The following is an 18,507-nucleotide window of genomic DNA, read 5'->3' on the forward strand; positions in this document are numbered from 1 at the left end:
ACACGCACACCCTAGCCAAGTTGGATCTTGAAGTGAAGGCTTCTGGGAGGAGCAAGACTCATTATGGCCTGGAATTATCCTCCGACTTTTGATTCCAAGGCTTCCCTGGTGGCCCTGGGTCGGAAAGATCTCCTGGCGAAGGAAATGGCAACCTACTCCAGTATTCTTGCCTGGAGAATGCCATGGACAGAGGAGCCTGGCGGGCTACAGTCCATGGGGTCGCTAAGAGTCAGGCACGACTGAGTGACTAGTTCTTTTCTACTTTCTTTCTTGACTCCAAGGAGACTTTCTGCACGTGTGTAGGGTCTCCTCTGTCAGACAGGGTTTTCTCCTTTCGTTGTCCTTGCCGTGATTATTGCTTTGAGGTAAGAGACGAAGACTGGCTATTGACCCTGTCAATTCCTTAACTGGAATCCACCTATCTCTTATCTCAGGAAATGCAAGCAGAAGGGTGGCTTATTGTAAATTTCCAACCTGGGGCCCACCTGTCTCCTACCTCAGAAGGGCCACACTCCCCCATGGCGTCCATTCATTCAACAGGCAGGTGGAGAGCTAGGTGCAGGCTTGGGCTGGGTGAGCGGGTAGGGTGGAGAGGGATCCAGCCTGCCCTCCCCCAGGGGGAGCAGGCCTCAGTCTGCTCTCCTCAGCCAGGGTCTGACCCATCCCCCTCTCGGGCATCTTTACTTTCTCTTTCCCTTTGCAGTAACGTCAGGTCCTACCCCATGGAGGGGCCTGGCCCCATCAGAGGCTGAGCTCAGCCAAGAGGGAGGGCCCAGGGGAAGGTGGGTCTGAGCCTGAGGAAGCAAAGCACCCCGGGGCCCTCCCCCCCAGGGCCCTCCTCCCACCCCCGGTGCCAAAGCAGGAAGGAGGGCGGGCTTCCGCAGAGCCGGCCTGGGAGGTCATTCACAGATAAGGGGTTTTTCTACCCGAGAGTCCTGGGAGAGGAAATGGAGCCCCCGCACTCAAGACAAAGGCCAGGGCTGCAACCAGCCTACCGGGGCTACAGCCAGATGCCCTGGATCAGGTACCGCTGCCCGCCCGCTCTGGCCACTGGGCCCCCTCTCCCGAGGTCCCTAGGGCTGTGTCCCGTCCCTCAGCCGCCTTCTCCCTGAAGTCTCTGCAGCCCCAGCCCCGTTCCTTTTCTCCCCTCTGGCACCTTTTCTGAAAGGATCCTCTCCCACTTGGAGTCTTTGCCCTGTTCCGGGGAGGGGGCGCCCCCTCTTGCTTCTGAACTGGCCCCTCCCACACCACCACGCCTCTCTGAGGGTCCTCTGGCCCAGCTCTCAGCCTGAAATGCTGTCGGGCCAGTTCCCTTCCCGCCTGCACCCTCTATGAACACTTAGAATTTGGCCAAAGGATGGCTTAAGCAGCTGGTGGATCATGTTTACAGCACTCTGATCCATTTTCTCTACTGTTTAGACCACTGTAAGTGTGAGAATACTTCTCTGAGGCAAGTAGAGACATCCCCTCTTCCAAGGATACCTCAGCTCTGAGCAGAAAAATAAATGGTTTTATCTACAACCATTGATTTAAATAAAACCATTAAATGGTTTGCAACCTGGCCACAACCTAGGTGACCACGCTTCATGTTTATAACTGCCTAGAATCGAGGAAAGATAAGGGGAAATGCTCCTGTTTTAAAACTGAGTAGGAAAGAAAGCCACATCCAAGACTTCACATGGCTGCAAGGTCACAGAATGGCACAGCTGGAAATGGCCTGGTCCGGTCAGGGCCCTGGCTCCATCACTCACTGCTGTGTGACTTGGGCGGGCTACTTGCCTGCTCTGTGTCCCTGCTTCCTCCTCTATAAAATGGGCTTGGCTCCCGTGGGATTTTGGGGAGGAGTTGATGAGTTCAGATACAGAAAGCACTTGAAACAGTAGCCTGATCTGGTGAATTTAGGTGTTAACCTCACATTAAAAAACTGAAACAGGCTAATTCATTTCAATGTATGACAAAAACCACTGCAATGATGTAAAGTAATTAGCCTCCAACTAATAAAAATAAATGGAAAAAAATAAAATAAAAATAAAACACAATACAGAATGTAAAAAAAAAAAAAAACTGAAACAACTATTGATACCATGTATAAAATAGATAACCAGGGAGAACCTACTGCATAGCTCAGGGAACTCTAATCAGTATGCTGTGATGGGTTAGGAAATCCAAAAAAGGGGATGCGTGTATGTGTAGAGCTGATTCACTTTGCCAGACCGTAGAAACTAACACAATGTTATAAAATATCTTTACTTCAATAAAAATTAATACAAACAAATGCACAAGTGAAAAGTCAGGAATGAATGGAACTGAGTCAAAGGCTATTAATTTGTAGTGGAGAGGTTTTTATTACTTTTTTATGTTTTACTAATGGCAGGCAGGAAAACTGGAGTGGGGATTAGGGTGCTATAGGAAGGAGCAGAGCCTGGGCCCCAGGGGGAGGCGTCACCCACTCTGCTGACCCAGCACCATCTCTTCCCCAGTCTTCCTTCCTGCTGCAAAGGCTGCAGGAAATCCCCCAGGCCCAGGCGGGTTGCTGGGAAGCAGAACACCAAGGGCGGCCAGGGCATTGCGCTCAGGAGATACCAGGAGGAATGCCGGGGTGGGGGTGGAGGCGGGGAGCTCTCTGCATTTTCTCTTTTCTCTGTTTTACTTCAGGAACCACGTGCGGAGGTTAGATCCTGATACCTTTTACTTCCAGTTTCACAACCTGCTCTATGCCAACGGGCGGAACTGCTCCTACATCTGCTACCGGGTGGAAAGAAGGAAACACCGCTCATATGTCTCCTTCGACTGGGGGGTCTTTCATAACCAGGTACGGGCCCCAGGAAACTCTCACTGCATTTATTTGGTGCCTTAGACTTTCAGTGCAGGCAGCACAGATTCAGGTGCGGCTGGCATTGTGTCCTGCCAAGGGGGAAAAAGCCCAGGAGCGGGCAGTGGATGGGCAAACTGTTGAAGTTTTAGGATCCTTGCACAAGATGTTTTCCCAAAGTTATGACTGGGGGATATAATTACAACTGCCATTCATTGGTTTTCAGACTGTGTTATGTCAGATATTAGGAAAATTCCTTTCGCAGGGCGTCCGGTTTTCATCAAAAATGCAGTTATAGGGGCTTCCCTGGCAGTCCAGTGGTTAAGACACAGTGCTCCCAGTGCAGGGGGCATGGAAAACTAAGATCCTGCAAGAAGGTTGATGGGGCCTAGATAAATAAAAGAACACAGATATAGCATTGATGGGGCTTCCTGGATGGCTCAAGTGGTAAAGAATCCGCCTGCAATGCAGAAGACTCAGGACACACGAGTTCGTTCCCTGGGTCGGGAAGATCACCTGGAGAAGGAAATGGCAACCCACTCCAGTATTCTTGCCTGGAAATTCCATGGACAGAGGAGCCTGGTGGGCTACAGTCCACGGGGTCACAAAGAGTCGGACACGACTGAACGCACAAGCACGTGCATGCAGCAGTGGTAGTGTCCGATGTCTGTGCCCGGGTCATAGTTCAAATCTAGTTCCTGTTTCAAAAGCAGGATGAAATTTTAGCCCCCAAATGATGTCCCTCTGTCGCAGGTATTACAAAGGTTCAAAGGCCAGTTGATAATGTGGAAAAAATTGTAAACAGTCCTATGCCATTTGGGGGCTCTCAGAGAATTCTGTGTCTTCCCATACATTTTCCTAAGTCCTTGGCCTGTGAAGTCTGTACTTGAGCTCCTGGAACCTCATACAAGATGGCAACTGACATCCCACCAGGCTTTGTTTAGAGAGTCTGCTGGTGGTGGGTCTCCGAGTTGTCATCAAGCTTGGCCTTTAGCTTTGGAGGAAAGCGCATGGGCTTCCCTGGTGGCTTGGTGGTAAAGAATCTGCCTGCCAGTGGAGAGACGCAAGAGATATAGGTTCCATCCCTGAGTCAGGAAGATCCCCTGGAGAGGAAATGGCAACCCACTCCAGTATTCTTGCCTGGGAAATTCCATGGACAGAGGAGCCTGGAGGGCTACAGTCCATGGGGTCACAAAGAGTCGGACACAACTTAGTGACTTAACAACAACAAGGACCTGTTTAGGAAGTCTTGTCTATTGTGTTCCAGTGCCTGTCAGACCCTAGCAACTGCTCTGCTGGTCGGGGCCTCGCTTGCCACACCCATTCCTCTTCTGTGCCTAGGGCTTGGGATCTCACAGGGGAGACCCACAACCTTCAACCTGCCTGCCCCCCAGCTGCCTCTGAGCCCAGGGCCAGATCTCCTGGATGACCACCGCAGCATCAGCAGTGCCTAATAAGTCCACTGCCCTGCGGCTCCTGTGTCAACCTCTCACCACTCCTGCACAATGTCCCCCACCCGCCTGCAGCCTTTTCAGAACCTACCTGAGCAGCCGTCATGAGCTGGGTGGGGTGGGAATGTGCGCTGTAGCATTATTACCCCATCAAAATATAATCCGAGTCACACGTGTCATCTGACTTTTTCTACTACCCAGTATTCAAAAAGTTAAGAGAAACCGATGAAATTAATATTGATAAGGTATTGGGCAATGCAGTCATCCCTCTATATGGAGCGGGAGGTTGGTTCCAAGACCCCTGGTAACACAAAAATCTGCAGATACTGAATTCCATATGTAAGATGGCACAGCAATTGCATATAACCCACACACATTTCTCCCATATACTTCAGATCACCTCTAGCTTACTTGTGATATCTGATACAATGTAAATGCTACATAAACATTTGTAAATACAGTGTAGATGTTAAGTGAAAGAGGAGAGTGAAAAAGCTAGCTTAAAACTCAACTTTCAAAAAACTAAGATCATGGCATCCAGTCCCATCACTTGGTGGCAAATAGATGGGGAAAAAGTGGAAACAGTGACAGGTTTTATTTTCCTGGGCTTCCAAAGCAGTGTGGATGGTGACTGCAGCCAGGAAATTAAAAGACGCTTGCTGCTTGGAAGAAAGCATATGACAAACCTAGACAGTGTATTAAAAAGCAGATATCACTTTGCTAACAAAGGTCCGTATAGTCAAATCTATGGTTTTTCCAGTAGTCGTGTATGGATATGAGAGCTGGATTATAAAGAAGGCTGAGCACCAAAAATTGATGCTTTCGAATTGTGCTAGAGAAGACTCTTGAGAGTCCCTTGGACAGCAAGGAAATCCAACCAGTCAATCCTAAAGGAAATCAAACCTGAATATTCATTGAAAGGACTGAGGCTGACACTGAAGCTCCAATACTTTGGCCACTTGATGCAAAGAGCCGACTCACTGGAAAAGACCCTGATGCTGAGAAAGATTGAGGGCAGGAGGAGAAGGGAACTATAGAGGATGAGATGGTTGGATGATATCACCGACACAATGGACATGAGTCTGAGCAAACTCTGGGGGATGGTGAAGGACAGGAAAGCCTGGAGTGCTGTTGTCCATGGGGTCATAAAGAGTCAGATATAACTTAGCGAATGAACAAGATGTTATGTAAATTGTTGCCAGCCGGGCAAATTCAAGTTTTGCCTTTTGAAACTTCCTGGAATTTCCTTTTTCTGAATAACTTCAATAGGTGGTTGGTTGAATTGGCAGATGAGCAGCCCTCAGATACAGAGAATTGACTGTATATCTAAGCTATAGACTTATATGTATTTTCTAATGCATAACTAATATAAAACTTCATGAGATAGTTTGCATTCTTTTTTTGTTCATACTAAGTCACTGAAATGAACTGTGTTTTTTATTTTTTTAATATTTATTTATTTGGCTGCTCCAGGCCTTAGTTGTGGCATGTTCTTTTAGTTGCAGCATACAGGATCTGTTTAGTTGCAGCCTGTGGGGTCTAGTTCCCTGACCAGGGATTGAACCCTGGCCCCCTGCATTGAGAGCACAGTGTCTTAGCCACTGGACAACCAGGGAAGTCCCTGAACTGTGTATTTTCACACCTGCCACACGTCTCCCTTCACTCGAGCCGTACGTCAGGTGCTCTGTAGAGGTGTGTGGCGGCTGGGCTCCCCGAGGCGCAGGGTAGTTCTGTGAGCCTCCCAGCAGACAGCACCCAGGGAACCAAGCTGGACCCAAGAGGACCTGGCCCGAAGCTGGCACTCAGGATACTTGTAGAATGAATGCTTAAGAGGATGGATGTTGGAGTGAATGGATGAGCAGATGATTGTGGGAAGGGACATCTAAGGAAGAAAAGAAGGGAGGGGACAGATGGAAAGAAGGGATAACTAGGAAGCCACCTGCCTCTGGGACACCGGCCCCTGACCCCTCCTCCCCACCACCATCCGCCCCAGGCACGTGGCCCGCTCTGCCGACAAGAACAACCCCACTTTCCTCCTCCGTCTCGCCCAGGTCAATGCTGGGACTCGCTGCCACACCGAACTCCACTTCCTGTCTTGGTTCTGCAACATGAAGCTGCACCCTGACGAGTGTTACCACATCACCTGGTACATGTCGTGGAGCCCCTGCGTGAAGTGCGCGAAGCAGGTGGCTAACTTCCTGGCGAGGTACCGGAATGTGACGCTCAGCATCTTCACTGCCCGCCTCTACTACTTCCGAGACGTGGCGTACAGGCAGGGGCTGCTTGGGCTGAGCCACCAGGGGGCCAGGGTGTACATTATGTCCTACCGAGGTGAGAGCAGGGGGCACTGGGGGGCTGGGCGAGGGGAGGAAGGGGGGCGGGGGAGGGGAGCCTGGGGAGCGGGGAGGAGGGCCCAGGGCACCGGGAGAGGGTCAGCAGAGGACAGGCCCAGCTCTGACAGCTCTGCTTTCCTCTTCATCTCAGAATTCAAATACTGTTGGAAAAAGTTTGTAGACAGTCAGAGGAGGCGCTTCAAGCCTTGGAAGAAACTGGACATAAATTATCACTGGCTGGCTGCAGAGCTCGAGGACATTCTCGGGTGAGGGCTTCCTAGCCTCCCCCTGACCCCGACCCATGGCCTCCCCCTCACCTCTGCCCACCGTCACCTCCCTTCTCAGCCTCCTCTTTTCCCCTGGCCCTGCCGGGCCCCTGCCCTTGAACCATCCTGCCTTTCCTCGGTTCCTCTCTCCTTTCCTCCCCCAGCAAGGGGGCCCCTGCCTCCTCCCATCTCGTGCGCTGACCCAACCTTGTTACTGAACTGAACATAAGTGGGTATGAACATGTATACGTGTGAAAATGAGATTTGAAAAAACAACCTTGAAGACTGACCTGACGAATCAGAGAATGAGGATTCCTGATGGGAGTGACTCTATTTATTCGCTAGGGCAGCAGCAGCAAAACTCCGCAGACTGGGTGGCTTAACAAGAGGCATTTATTATTCTTGCTGTCATGGAGGCTAGAAGTCCAAGACCAAGGTGCTGGCAGGCTGGGTTTTCCTGTGGCCTCTCTCCTTGGCTGCAGGTGGCTGCCTTTTCACTGTGTCCCCAGATGGTCTTTCTTCTGTGCGTGACCCCTAGGGAGCCCCTGGTGTCCCTCTGTGGGTCCCAATTTCCTCTTCTTATAAGGATGTCAGGGCTTCCCAGGTGGCGCTAGTGGTAAAGAACCCGCCTGCCAATGCAGGAGACATTGGATGCAAGTTCAATCCCTGGGTCAGGAAGATCCCCTGGAGAAGGGCATGGCAACCCATTCCAGTGTTCTTGCCTAAAGAATCCTAGGGCCAGAGGAGCCCGGCAGGCTACAGACCATATGGTTGCAAAGAGTCGGACATGACTGAAACAACTTAGCACGCATAAGGACATCAGTCAGATTGGATTAAGAGTCACCCTAAGACTGTGGTCCCCAACCTTTTTGGCACCAGGAACCAGTTTCATGGAAGACAGTGTTTTTCCACGGACTGGAGCGTTGGGAAGAGGATGGTTTGGGGATTATTCTCATAAAGAGCATGGAACCTAGGTCCCTTGATTGCACAGTTCACAGTAGGGTTTGCACTCTTGTATGTGTGAGCTAAGTTGCTTCAGTCATTTCCAGCTCTTTGCCATCCCATGGACTGTAGCCCACCGGGCTCCTCTGTCCATGGGATTCTCCAGGCAAGAATACTGGAGTGGATTGCCAAGCCCTCCCGCAGGAGATCTTCCCGACCCAGGGATTGAACCTGAGTCTCTTCTGGCTCCTGCATTGGCAGGTGGGTTCTTTACCACTAATGCCACCTGGGAAGCCCTATTTATGCTTCTGTGAGAATCTAATGCTGCCCCTGACCTGATGGGAGGCGGAGCTCAGGCAGTAACGTAAACAATGGGAAGTGGCTGTAAATACAGATAAAGCTTTGCTTGCTTGCCCACCGCTCACCTCCTGCAGAGCAGCCCAGTTGCTAACAGACCACAGGCAGGTACCAGTCCATGGCCTGGAGGCTGGGGACCCCTGCCCTAAGAGCTTGCTCTTAATTCAATTACTGCCTTCAAGGTCCTATGTCAGTTATGGTCACGTTCTGAGGAAGTGGAGGTCGGGACTTCGGAATATGGATTTGGGGCTCACAGTTCAGCCCCTACAATGGCCAAGGGCATCTTTGAGCTGAGTGGGTGCAGTGGCGGCGGGATCCTGGTCCTGTGTGCCTATCTCCAGGTCACGCCCCCACCCCTTGACCCTGACTCGTTGGCTTCCATTCTAGACCTGGGTGCCCCCACAACCCCACCCTCACCCCACCTTCACTCTGACATCGTCACAGCCCGAGATCACTCTGCTCATTCTTGGTCCCATCCCCACGTTGCTGCCAGTGATGAAGCTCTGAGGATGGTGATGGAGAGTGAGTGGGGAGCGGGGGAAAGTTAATGGTTAAATTTACATTTAAATAAGCCTTTAGGGGAAAAAGTAGGATTGGGCACATGAGGATTGAGATGATGGATTTTCCCAAAAGCAGAACAGAAAGTGGAAGGGCCACCAGGAGTCAGGTCAGAGACCTGAGCTCAGCTGCTCAAGGTAGATCAGAACTCGAGTGTCTGGCCCTGTGATTGCAGAGCCAGCAGCCACGTAAATGCACTGAGGAGGAACTCAGTGGAGATTCCAGAAAGGGTGGTGGGGACTGTGGGGAGGGGTAAAAGGAGTAAGCTCCTGATGAGCTGGGTTTCTGGGCCACCAGAGGTACAGGAAGGACCAGCAAGTGAGAAGCCATCGGTTTGGAATCTGTCATAAAGTCCTCGTGGAGAAGGTCGGGGGTCCCATTCCTCTTGGCGTCTGGCTGTGAATTGTCAGTAGCAGCAAACGCTTGTCCATTCGCTCTCCCCTCCTGTTTGCACTGCTGCCTGGGGGTCCTCAGCAGAGTCCCGGGGGTCCCTGGCTGCTTCAGCTCATCTGCCTCGATGCCTTCCCTGTCGGTGTTTCCTTCAAGGAGGGAGGCCCACCTGTGGATGGCACACCTCCTGATTGTCTCCAGCATTAAGAGGGCCACAGTGGCCAGCTCAAAATGTCCCGCTCCCAGCACGCCTGCATCTCGGCCCATCTCAGGCAGCTCACAGGCATCTCTAGGGCCGGGGCTAGAGGATTGCTGTCATCAGGCAAAGGCCAGCAAAGGGTTTCAACCTTCTTGTCCATCCTTCCTGCTTCTCAGGCCAGGGGTGACTTAGTTCGCTGAGTCTGACCAACACTTCAGTATGCAGATCTGATCAGCCTTCCCAGAAGGACCCAGATCATTCTAGAATTTTCCATTGGCTTTGACCCTGGGCATTAGGACAAAGGGAGGTAAAGGGGACACCATTCTTCTAGATCCTCTAACTTCCTGCCCAAGCTCTTGTTACCCCCGAGGCCACACCAGGGCCTATGGGGCAGAAAGGGGGTGTATGCAGGGTCTGAGAGCAGTGAGATGACAAGCTGGGAAAAATTGACTTAGGAGTCGAATCTGTGTGCAGTCTGGACCGGAGGTGGCCATGACTGCTCTAAGACCTCCTCCCTAGGTTTCCCCTTTCCCCAGAGCTACTTTTTCATCTGGAGGTCTTGACATGACAAGGGTAAGCAAGCAGCTTACCCTTTCTTTTGTACCCACCCTCCGCCCACACCTTTTCATGGAACAATGGGGAAGCAGCCGGAGGGAGCCGGGCCAGGCTGCCTGGACAGCTTTCCAGTTCTTCCGTTTATTTGTTGTGTGACCTCAAGAGAGTGTCTTAGCCTCGCTGTGCTATGACTTCATCTAAAATGTCAGGATAACGATCCTCCCTGCTCGAGGCTGTTGGGGCGCTGGGGTGACTGAAGGTGCACAGATCTGCCCAACACAGGGCTGGAGATGACGATCTGGAGTGCTGACCCCCAGGCCTCCTTTTCCATTCTTCCCAGAGTCTTGCCAGGATACTGAATGACAACTAAGTACCATGCCCTGGTGGGGTGGAGAGAGCACCAGCCTGCCCCTCCCCCAGTGGGAGCAGCCTCTGTCCTGCTCTCTACAGCCAGGGTCTGGCCCATCCCCCTTGCTGGCATCTTCACTTTCTGTTTCCCCTCTGCAGTACTGTCGGTCCTGCCCATCCATCAGAGGCTGAGCTCTGCCAAGAGGGAGGGCCCCAGAGAAGGTGGGTCTGAGCCCAAGGAAGCAAAGCATCCCTGGGCCCTCCCACCCCCGGGGCCAAAACAGGAAGGGGGCGGGGCCTCAGCTGAGCTGGCTGGGAGGTTGCTTTCAGATCAGGGGCTGTCCTAAAAGCAAGGGTCCTGGGAGAGGAAACAGAGGCAGAGTGTCTATGACAGAGAGCTGGGCTGGGTCAGGCCTTTCTGAGCAAGCAGATTGCATTTGGACTCCCGGGACCAGGTAAGTCAAGAGCCCGGGAGGAGGAAGAGGATGCAGAAAAAGAAAACCAGCCTAGGACTGTTATGCCCGATGTCCGAATCTCTGCGTGGGAAGAGAGAAGGCCTCCAAGACAATGCAACTCGCAAAAAGGGAAGTTTATTGCTGACTGGAGTCAGGGCTCCTGCCACATCCAACGCAGTGGTGCGGGGTCAGAGAGCCCCGAGCCCAAGCTGTTACACAAATTTATAGGGTGAGCATAAGCAGTTGGTAGCTGGCTTAAGCGGATTGGTTACATGTTTGCAAAGCAATTTTATTGGTCCAAACTTTCTCAGGCTTTTTTCAAACTTGGGCGTTCGCGGGCTTTTCAGCTTTCCCCTGATAGATTCTCTTTTTCTTACTGGGTGCATATTGATTGGCTGGCACCAGGTGGCCTGATGGGGGTAGGGAACCTTACCATTTCGGGGAAACCAAAACTTAGGTCCGGGCTGCCTGTCATGGTGTTAGCCCTGGCAGCCTCACAGGACCTCCTGCCTCAGCTTCCCTAGCCCAGAAGGGTATCTGCTACTTGGAAAGCTGTGGGGGAACATTCTCAGATAAGGGACTCTCCCAAGGCCAAGGGCAGCCTGCTGAGAGGGAGGTGGAGCCAGAGAGCCCAGTGCCAGGGCAAGCTGCCAAGGGGGCTGGAGCCAGGCTGCGGGGACCAGGTATCGATGCCAGTTCTCCTCTCAGCCTCGGGCTTGGCCACCATCCACTCCCAGCGCTAGGTTCTCTCTCTGGCACCTTCCCTGCAGGGCTCCGCTTCTGTGCCTCCTCTTGCCTCAGGCCTCCCAGCCTCGCCTCTGCCACAGCCTGTCTCTCTGTACCCCTGGCCATCTGTCTGTCTGTCCCTGGCCATATTCCATAGACATGGAGCCCAAGTCTTTCTGAAGCTTTCTGTGTACCCTCAATCCTAGACATTAGGTTCAAGGATGATTGAAACAATGTCTGGAGTCAGCTACAAAAGCATTTTTGTAAAACTATTTTAAAGGCACAATTTTGCAAAAGAATACTCTCATTTCTGCTCTGTGGGGGGAAAACTCTCCAAGATAAGAAGACAGCTCATTTCCCATGAAGACACTACCAAGTTGAAAAATTCAATTGGTCTTTAAATACTTCTTAAAGGTTGTTTCTGTCACACCTACAGTTTTAGCTATTCAAGGTCAAGGTGCAACATATGTGCTATGAAGATAAGTCCTCTTGTCTGAAACGTGAAGGGTCTCAGCCTTGAGTTGTCTGAGTGTCCCCAGGACTGGGGAATTTCCCAGAACATGGGGACTTCAGGGCTAAAATCAGGAAGACTCCGGGCAGATGGGGCAGGAACAGTTGTCTTAGATGTGATGCAAATGGGATTTCCCTTCTAATCTGGCCGCCTGTTCCCCTCCCTGGGAGTATGAACTTCAGGGGAGGTCAGTGGCCGGTAATGAAAGGTCACAGTCCAGAGATGGTCTCTTTAGCAGTTGTTCTCCAAATCCACCTAAAGTTTTCCTGATTAACATGAGGGATGTTAGGTTTCCATTGATGAGATAGGTTTCCATTGATGAGATAGGTTTCCATTGATGAGATAGGTTTCCACTGGTGAAATCTGTAGCTTTGCTAATTAGCATAACAGATACCAGAAATGGTTTTTCATCGGTGGAACTGGTGGTATTTCAGTGAGTCAGCTGGAAATATGGCGAAGCTTTTCCGGCCTTGTAGGCACAGATTGTTGCAACCCGGGGTCTGGGCTGTGAGGGCACGCTTGGTTTGGTTCCTGTGTCCAGATGCCTATTCTGATGCCCTGAGATCACCTGTGTCTGATGCAATGATAGGCCAAGTGACATTACATTGGGTGGAGGGTCCAAAAGGACCACCGGATCTGAGGCCATCAAGCCTCCCAAGCTTGTTCAGACTGGTATCTGCTTGGTCTTGAGTGTGCACATGCGGTGGGGCTCCGGCCAGAGCACGCCTTCACGCACCTCCCTGGGGTCTGGCAGGAAGGCTCCCGGTTGTGTCCACCTGCTTCAATCTGTGCAGAGCCAGCAGCATTTATTGAAAAGAAATGGGATTTATTGAAATCCCTTGGACAGAGGAGCCTGGCAGGCTATAGTCCATGGGGTCACAAAGAGTCAGATACGACTTAGTAGCTAAACAACTATGAAGCCCTGGGGGTGTTTGGTCTACAACCCAACTCCTCTGGCCCCAGGGGCCCTGATTGGATTCTGATCAAGATACAGATGCTCGAGGAGTGTGAGATTAATGGATGAGTGAGTGAGTGAAGGAATACATAATGAAGGAAAGAAGGAGGTTCTTTCCTTGTGCTGTAGGCAAGCTCACATACTAGAACCTGGTGGTTCTGCATTCCCACATGGGCTGGGCCACTTTGCAATGTATTACATGAAAGAAAGCAAGATACAGAACGAAATACTTTACAGAGTACAAGCATAATGGGTGGGGGGATAAAAGCTAAGTGAGAGCTTTTTCGATAAGTGCCTGTTGCAACACACCCTTGGTGACAGCAGTTTTTCCTGGTCATGTGCCTCTGAGCTCTTTCTACAGACAAAAGTGTGATACACATAGCTCAGCCAGGGGCACAAAGAGTTAAAGGAAAAAACACCAGCTTCCATCCCCCCAACTCCCCAAAGAGAAGGGGTTCTAAATGCGATTGAGCTGCTTATGGTACCTACACAGAGGGGTCTGGGGCTCAGGACAAAGATGAGAGAGCCGAGGAAGGACATGCCATGTTCAATTCTCAGGGCACCCCTGCCCCATCCCAGCCCAGGCATCCTGCCTGCAGAGTCCTCTAGTGTGGGCTGGAGTGGGGCGGGGGGTCTCTTTCAGGCCAGAGGTGGGAGGTGGTCTTTGAGGTGGGAGAACTCACATTCTTCCGTCTCCCTCCCCGGTCCCCCTGGTCAGCCAAGAAGGAAGAGACCCTCCTGTACCTCCTCTTAACGGCCCAGGCGAGCCCAAGGAATTGGGTTCAGAATGAGGTTCAGAGCCTAGGGTGATGCCAGAGAAAGAATGCTGTCTGCATCTTGGATTTTCTCCTTCCTTATTGCACAGAAACACAATGAACCTGCTAAGAGAAGCTCTGTTCAAGCATCAGTTTGGCAACCAGCCCCGGGTCCCACCACCTCACTACCGGAGGAAAACCTACCTGTGCTACCAGCTGAAGCAGCTTGACGACTCAACGCTTAACAGAGGCTGCTTCCGAAACAAGGTGCCAAATGGGTCCTCCGGGTACAGGGCAGGCAGGGGCTAACCCCATTCATGCAGGGAAAATCCCGAGGCTTAGCAGAGTCTGAGTTAACCCAGCTTCCTAGGAACTCTCCTCCTCCTTCCCCATCCCCAGGCCACCACAGAAGCCCTTCCCTCCAGCACAATGTCTTCCTGCTCCTCTTTGAGAAGTTCATGTTTTCTCATCTTCCAGGTCTCAGCTCAGTCATCACTCCAGGAAGCCAACCACTCTTCCAAGGACTGAGCACCTAACCTCACCTGCAAGATCTCCATCACATTTCTGTCTTTCTGCTCATCTTTCTACCTGTCTGTTCTTCCTCTCTCCCTCCCCGACCTGCTCCTTGGTATCCTCAGGTTCAAACATCTCCAGACAACCTCCTGATTGTGTCCAAATACCAGGTCACACTCTACCTGGTGGCTCAGTGGTAAAGAATCCGCCTGCCAATTCTGGAGACGTGGGTTTGATCCCTGGGTCAGGGAGATCCCCTGGAGAAGAGAATGGCAACCCACTCCAATATCCTTGCCTGGGAAATCCCATAGACAGAGGCGACTGGTGGGCTACAGTCCATGGGGTTGCAAAGAGTTAGACACGACTTAGTGACTAAATAACTACGAAGCCCTGGGGCTGTCTGGTCTACAACCTGTCTCCTCTGGTCACAAGGACCCTGATCAGATTCTGATCAAGATACAGATGTGTGGAATTAATGGATGAGTGGGTGAGTGAAGGAATCCATAATGAACAAAAGGAGGTTCTTTCCTTGTGCTATAGGTAAGCTCACACACTGAAAAGTTCACAGGATAGAGCCCCTCATCCCCAACTTCACCCTCCATGTGTGACCTCTGGCCTCTGCCTTCTAACCAGCCCTTCCTGCTGTCTGTCTGGAACCCTCTCCAGAAGCAGCGGCATGCAGAAATTCGCTTTATTGACAAGATCAACTCGCTGAATCTGGACCGGAGGCAGAGCTACAAAATCATCTGCTATATCACATGGAGCCCTTGCCCGAGATGTGCCAGTGAGCTGGTCGATTTCATCACCGGAAATGACCACCTGAACCTGCAGATCTTTGCCTCCCGCCTGTACTTTCACTGGAAAAAGCCGTTCCAGAGGGGGCTGCAGCAGCTGCAGGCAGCCGGGATCTCAGTGGCTGTCATGACCCACACAGGTAGGGAGAGAGACAGAGCTGTTGGTGGCCTGGAGGGTCTGCAGGTTCCAAGAGGGAAAGCCACTGAGTGGGAGAGGGGAAGAGGGGAGGCTGGACAGGAAGGATGGAGGCCCAGCTGAGACACAAGGTGTGATACCACCTGGAAGGGGAAATTCCAGGAAGAGGAAGAGAAAAAAGGGGGAAGGAAGGAGGGAACCTGGGTTGCTTGCTGCTCCCCTGCCCTCAGGGCCTGACTCCATTTCTCTCTCTCATCTCAAGAGTTTGAAGACTGCTGGGAAGAGTTTGTGGACAACCAGTCAAGGCCCTTCCAGCCCTGGGAGAAGCTGCAGCAATACAGTGCGAGCATAACACGAAGGCTCCAGAGGATCCTGATGGTGAGAAGCTGGCCCCGAGGCAGGTCCCTGGCCTCTCCCCCCTCCCTTCCCAGCTTCAGCCTCCCCCCTTCTGTCATCTGTCATCTCCTTGCTGTCTCCCACTCCCCACTCCTTTCTCTCCTCTCATGACACCTCCTTTGGTCCCCGCTCCCAGGCGTTGGCAGTTCCTTCCATCTCTCTCTTGATAGATCCTTTTTGTTTGTTTGCTTCAGATCTTCTTTGTGGCTTTCCTGGTGGCTCAGATGGTAAAGAATCTGCTTGCAATGCAGGAGATCTGGATTTGATCCCTGGATCAGGAAGATCCCCTGGAGAAGGGAATGGATAGCCACTCCCACATTCTTGCCTGGAGAAGTCCATGGACAGGGGAGCCTGGTGGGCTACTGAGGACTATAGCCCATGGGGCTGCAAAGAGTCAGCCATGACTGAGTGACTGACACTTCTCTGTGGCATGCAGCCTCTTAGATGCCCTGCAGCATGTGGGATATTAGTTCCTCTACCAGGGTTTGAACTCGAGCCCCCTACATTGGAAGGCAGACTCTTTATCACTGGACCACCAGGGAAGTCCCTTAATAAATTCTCGTTAGCTCTCTGTTTCTCTCCAGGCCTCCATGGCACACCTTGACTCGGTTCCAGTCCCTGCATTTTCAGTATCACCTCTCCTCCCCTACCTCCCTCACAGTTTCCTGACAATCAAAACTTTCTCATTCCTCTCTCAACAGGCCCCAATTTAGAAAAGATCTTCAGAGGCTTGAGCATCAGACTTTCATCCCCTTTGTTATTAAGAAGTGACTCAAGATGACAGTTTCTGGGGCATCTTAATGCTTCGTAAACTGCTGACTCTCAGGATCGAGTAACAAGCTCCACAGGCATGCCTGACCCTCGCCCGAGTCCAGAGACCTTTCTTCTAAGTGGGAAAATATTTTTTAATTAAAAAAAAAATAAAGATAATTTGAAAGTCTGTAAAACTTGGGTTACTTTCTAAAAGGGTTAGGTTAGGATTAGTCTTTCCTTCATTAAAAGATGAGTACAAAGAACTTTAGTGTTACAACACTAAGGAAAAATTTGCTTTAACGTGGGACGAGGTGGCTGTGTGGTTAAGGAAAAATTTGCTTTAGAATTCCTAGTAGAGTCTGGAATAGTGGGATCATTTTGTGGTTCAACGATGCTCTATTCCTTCTCTGTATCTAACATTTGTCTAAATAAATAAGAAAAGGACTTCCCTGGTGTTTCAGTGGCTAAGACTCCTTGCTCCCAATGCAAGGGGCCAGGGTTTGGAGCCCTGGTCAGGGGACAACGAGATCCCACATGCCACAACTAAAGATCCTGCAGACCAAAACCAAAAGACCCACATGTTACAACTACGACCTGGCACAGCCAAGTAAAATAATAAATCAAATATTTTTAATAGGTAAAGTAAAACTTTATCGCATGAAGTTGACCACAGACTTGACTGGGGAAAGAACACACTTGAAGCTGTGTTTTCCAGTGTTCTTGGTTGAAGCAACAGGCATCCCTGGCTAATTGAAACAAAATACCATTCAATAGAAAGATGTTAGATGGTTCATGGAATCTCTAGGAAAGACAAGGAACTGGATTTGGAGGCTTCACTGCCAGGAAGCCTCCAGACTATGCTGCTAGCTGCTCTAGTGACCAGAACTGCTGGTGACAGCTTCACCCACAGCAGCTGGATACTAACAAAGAACCCCTGCTTCGACTGCCCCCACTGCCAACAGTCCCATCAGGATGGAGGAAAGGGGACAGGAAACAGTTACAATAAATAATGAATAAGCAGAAGATGAGAAGAGTAAAATCTAACGTATCACACTGAATATGAACAGAGGGGCTCCCCTGGTGACTCAGATGCTCAAGAATCTGACCATAATGCGGGAAGCCTGGGTTCAATTCCTGGGTTGGGAAGATCCCCTGAAGAAGGGAATGGCAACCTGCTTCCAGTATTCTTGCCTGGAAAATTCCATGGGCAGAGGAGACTGGTGGACTACTGTCCATGGGGTCCCAAGGAATCGGACATGATTGAGTGACTAACACAACACAAAATGTGAACAGAATAAATACTCCCATGCTGCTTACAAAAAAAATACTCTCTGTCCTCCCTTTCTCCTCCTGCCCTCAATCTTTCCCAGCATCACGGTCTTTTCAAATGAGTCAGCTCTCCAAATCAGGTGGCCAAAGGACTGGAGTTTCAGCTTCAATCAGTGTCTTACAGTTTTCCAAGTATACGTCTTTTGCCTCCTTAGGTAGATTCATTCCTAAGTATTTTATTCTTTTTGATGTGATGGTAAATGGGATTGTTTCCTCAATTTCTGTTTCTTTTTTTTTTTTTTTAATTATTTATTTGGCTGCATTGAGTCTTAGTTGCACGACGTCGGATCTTCAGTTGCAGCCTGTGGGAACCAGTTCCCTGACCAGGGACCAAGACCCGGGCCTTGGTCCTCTGCACTGGAAAATTCTGAAAGGTCTGAGAATACCAGACCGTTTGACCTGTCTCTTGAGAAACCTTTATGCAGGTCAGGAAGCAACAGTTAGAACTGGGCATGGAACAACCGACTGGTTTCAAATAGGAAAAGGCTGTATATTGTCACCCTTCTTATTTAACTTCTATGCAGATGACATCATGAGAAATGCTGGGCTGGAAGAAGCACAAGCTGGAATCGAGATTGCCAGGAGTAATATCAATAACCTCAGATATGCAGATGACACCACCCTTATGGCAGAAAGTGAAGAAGAACTAAAGAGCCTCTTGATGAAAGTGAAAGAGGAGAGTGAAAAAGTTGGCTTAAAGCTCAACATTCAGAAAACTAAGATCATGGCATCCAGTCCCATCACTTCATGGCAAATAGATGGGGAAACAATGGAAACAGTGGCTGACTTTATTTTTTGGGGGGCTCCAAAATCACTGTAGACGGTGATTGCAGCCATGAAATTAAAAGACGCTTACTCCTTGGAAGGAAAGTTATGACCAACCTAGACAGCATATTAAAAAGCAGAGACATTACTTTGCCAACAAAGGTCCAACTAGTCAAGGTTATGGTTTTTCCAGTGGTCATGTATGGAT

At 50.6% G+C, this 18,507-nt stretch overlaps 1 protein-coding gene across 1 annotated transcript; it reads left to right on the forward strand.

Moving 5' to 3' along the window:
* Positions 1 to 839: 839 nt before the first annotated feature.
* On the forward strand, positions 840 to 16,399 carry LOC110129971 (DNA dC->dU-editing enzyme APOBEC-3B-like). Its single transcript, XM_070453340.1, has 8 exons — positions 840 to 1,024; positions 2,656 to 2,812; positions 6,315 to 6,594; positions 6,748 to 6,862; positions 13,724 to 13,880; positions 14,793 to 15,060; positions 15,319 to 15,434; positions 16,154 to 16,399. Exons 1-8 carry the CDS (start codon positions 948 to 950, stop codon positions 16,163 to 16,165), a joined length of 1,182 nt encoding a protein of 393 aa, XP_070309441.1. The 5' UTR covers positions 840 to 947; the 3' UTR covers positions 16,166 to 16,399.
* The last annotated feature ends 2,108 nt before the right edge of the window (positions 16,400 to 18,507 follow it).

Source organism: Odocoileus virginianus, chromosome 23, assembly GCF_023699985.2.
Source record: "Odocoileus virginianus isolate 20LAN1187 ecotype Illinois chromosome 23, Ovbor_1.2, whole genome shotgun sequence".
Lineage (NCBI taxonomy): Eukaryota > Metazoa > Chordata > Mammalia > Artiodactyla > Cervidae > Odocoileus > Odocoileus virginianus.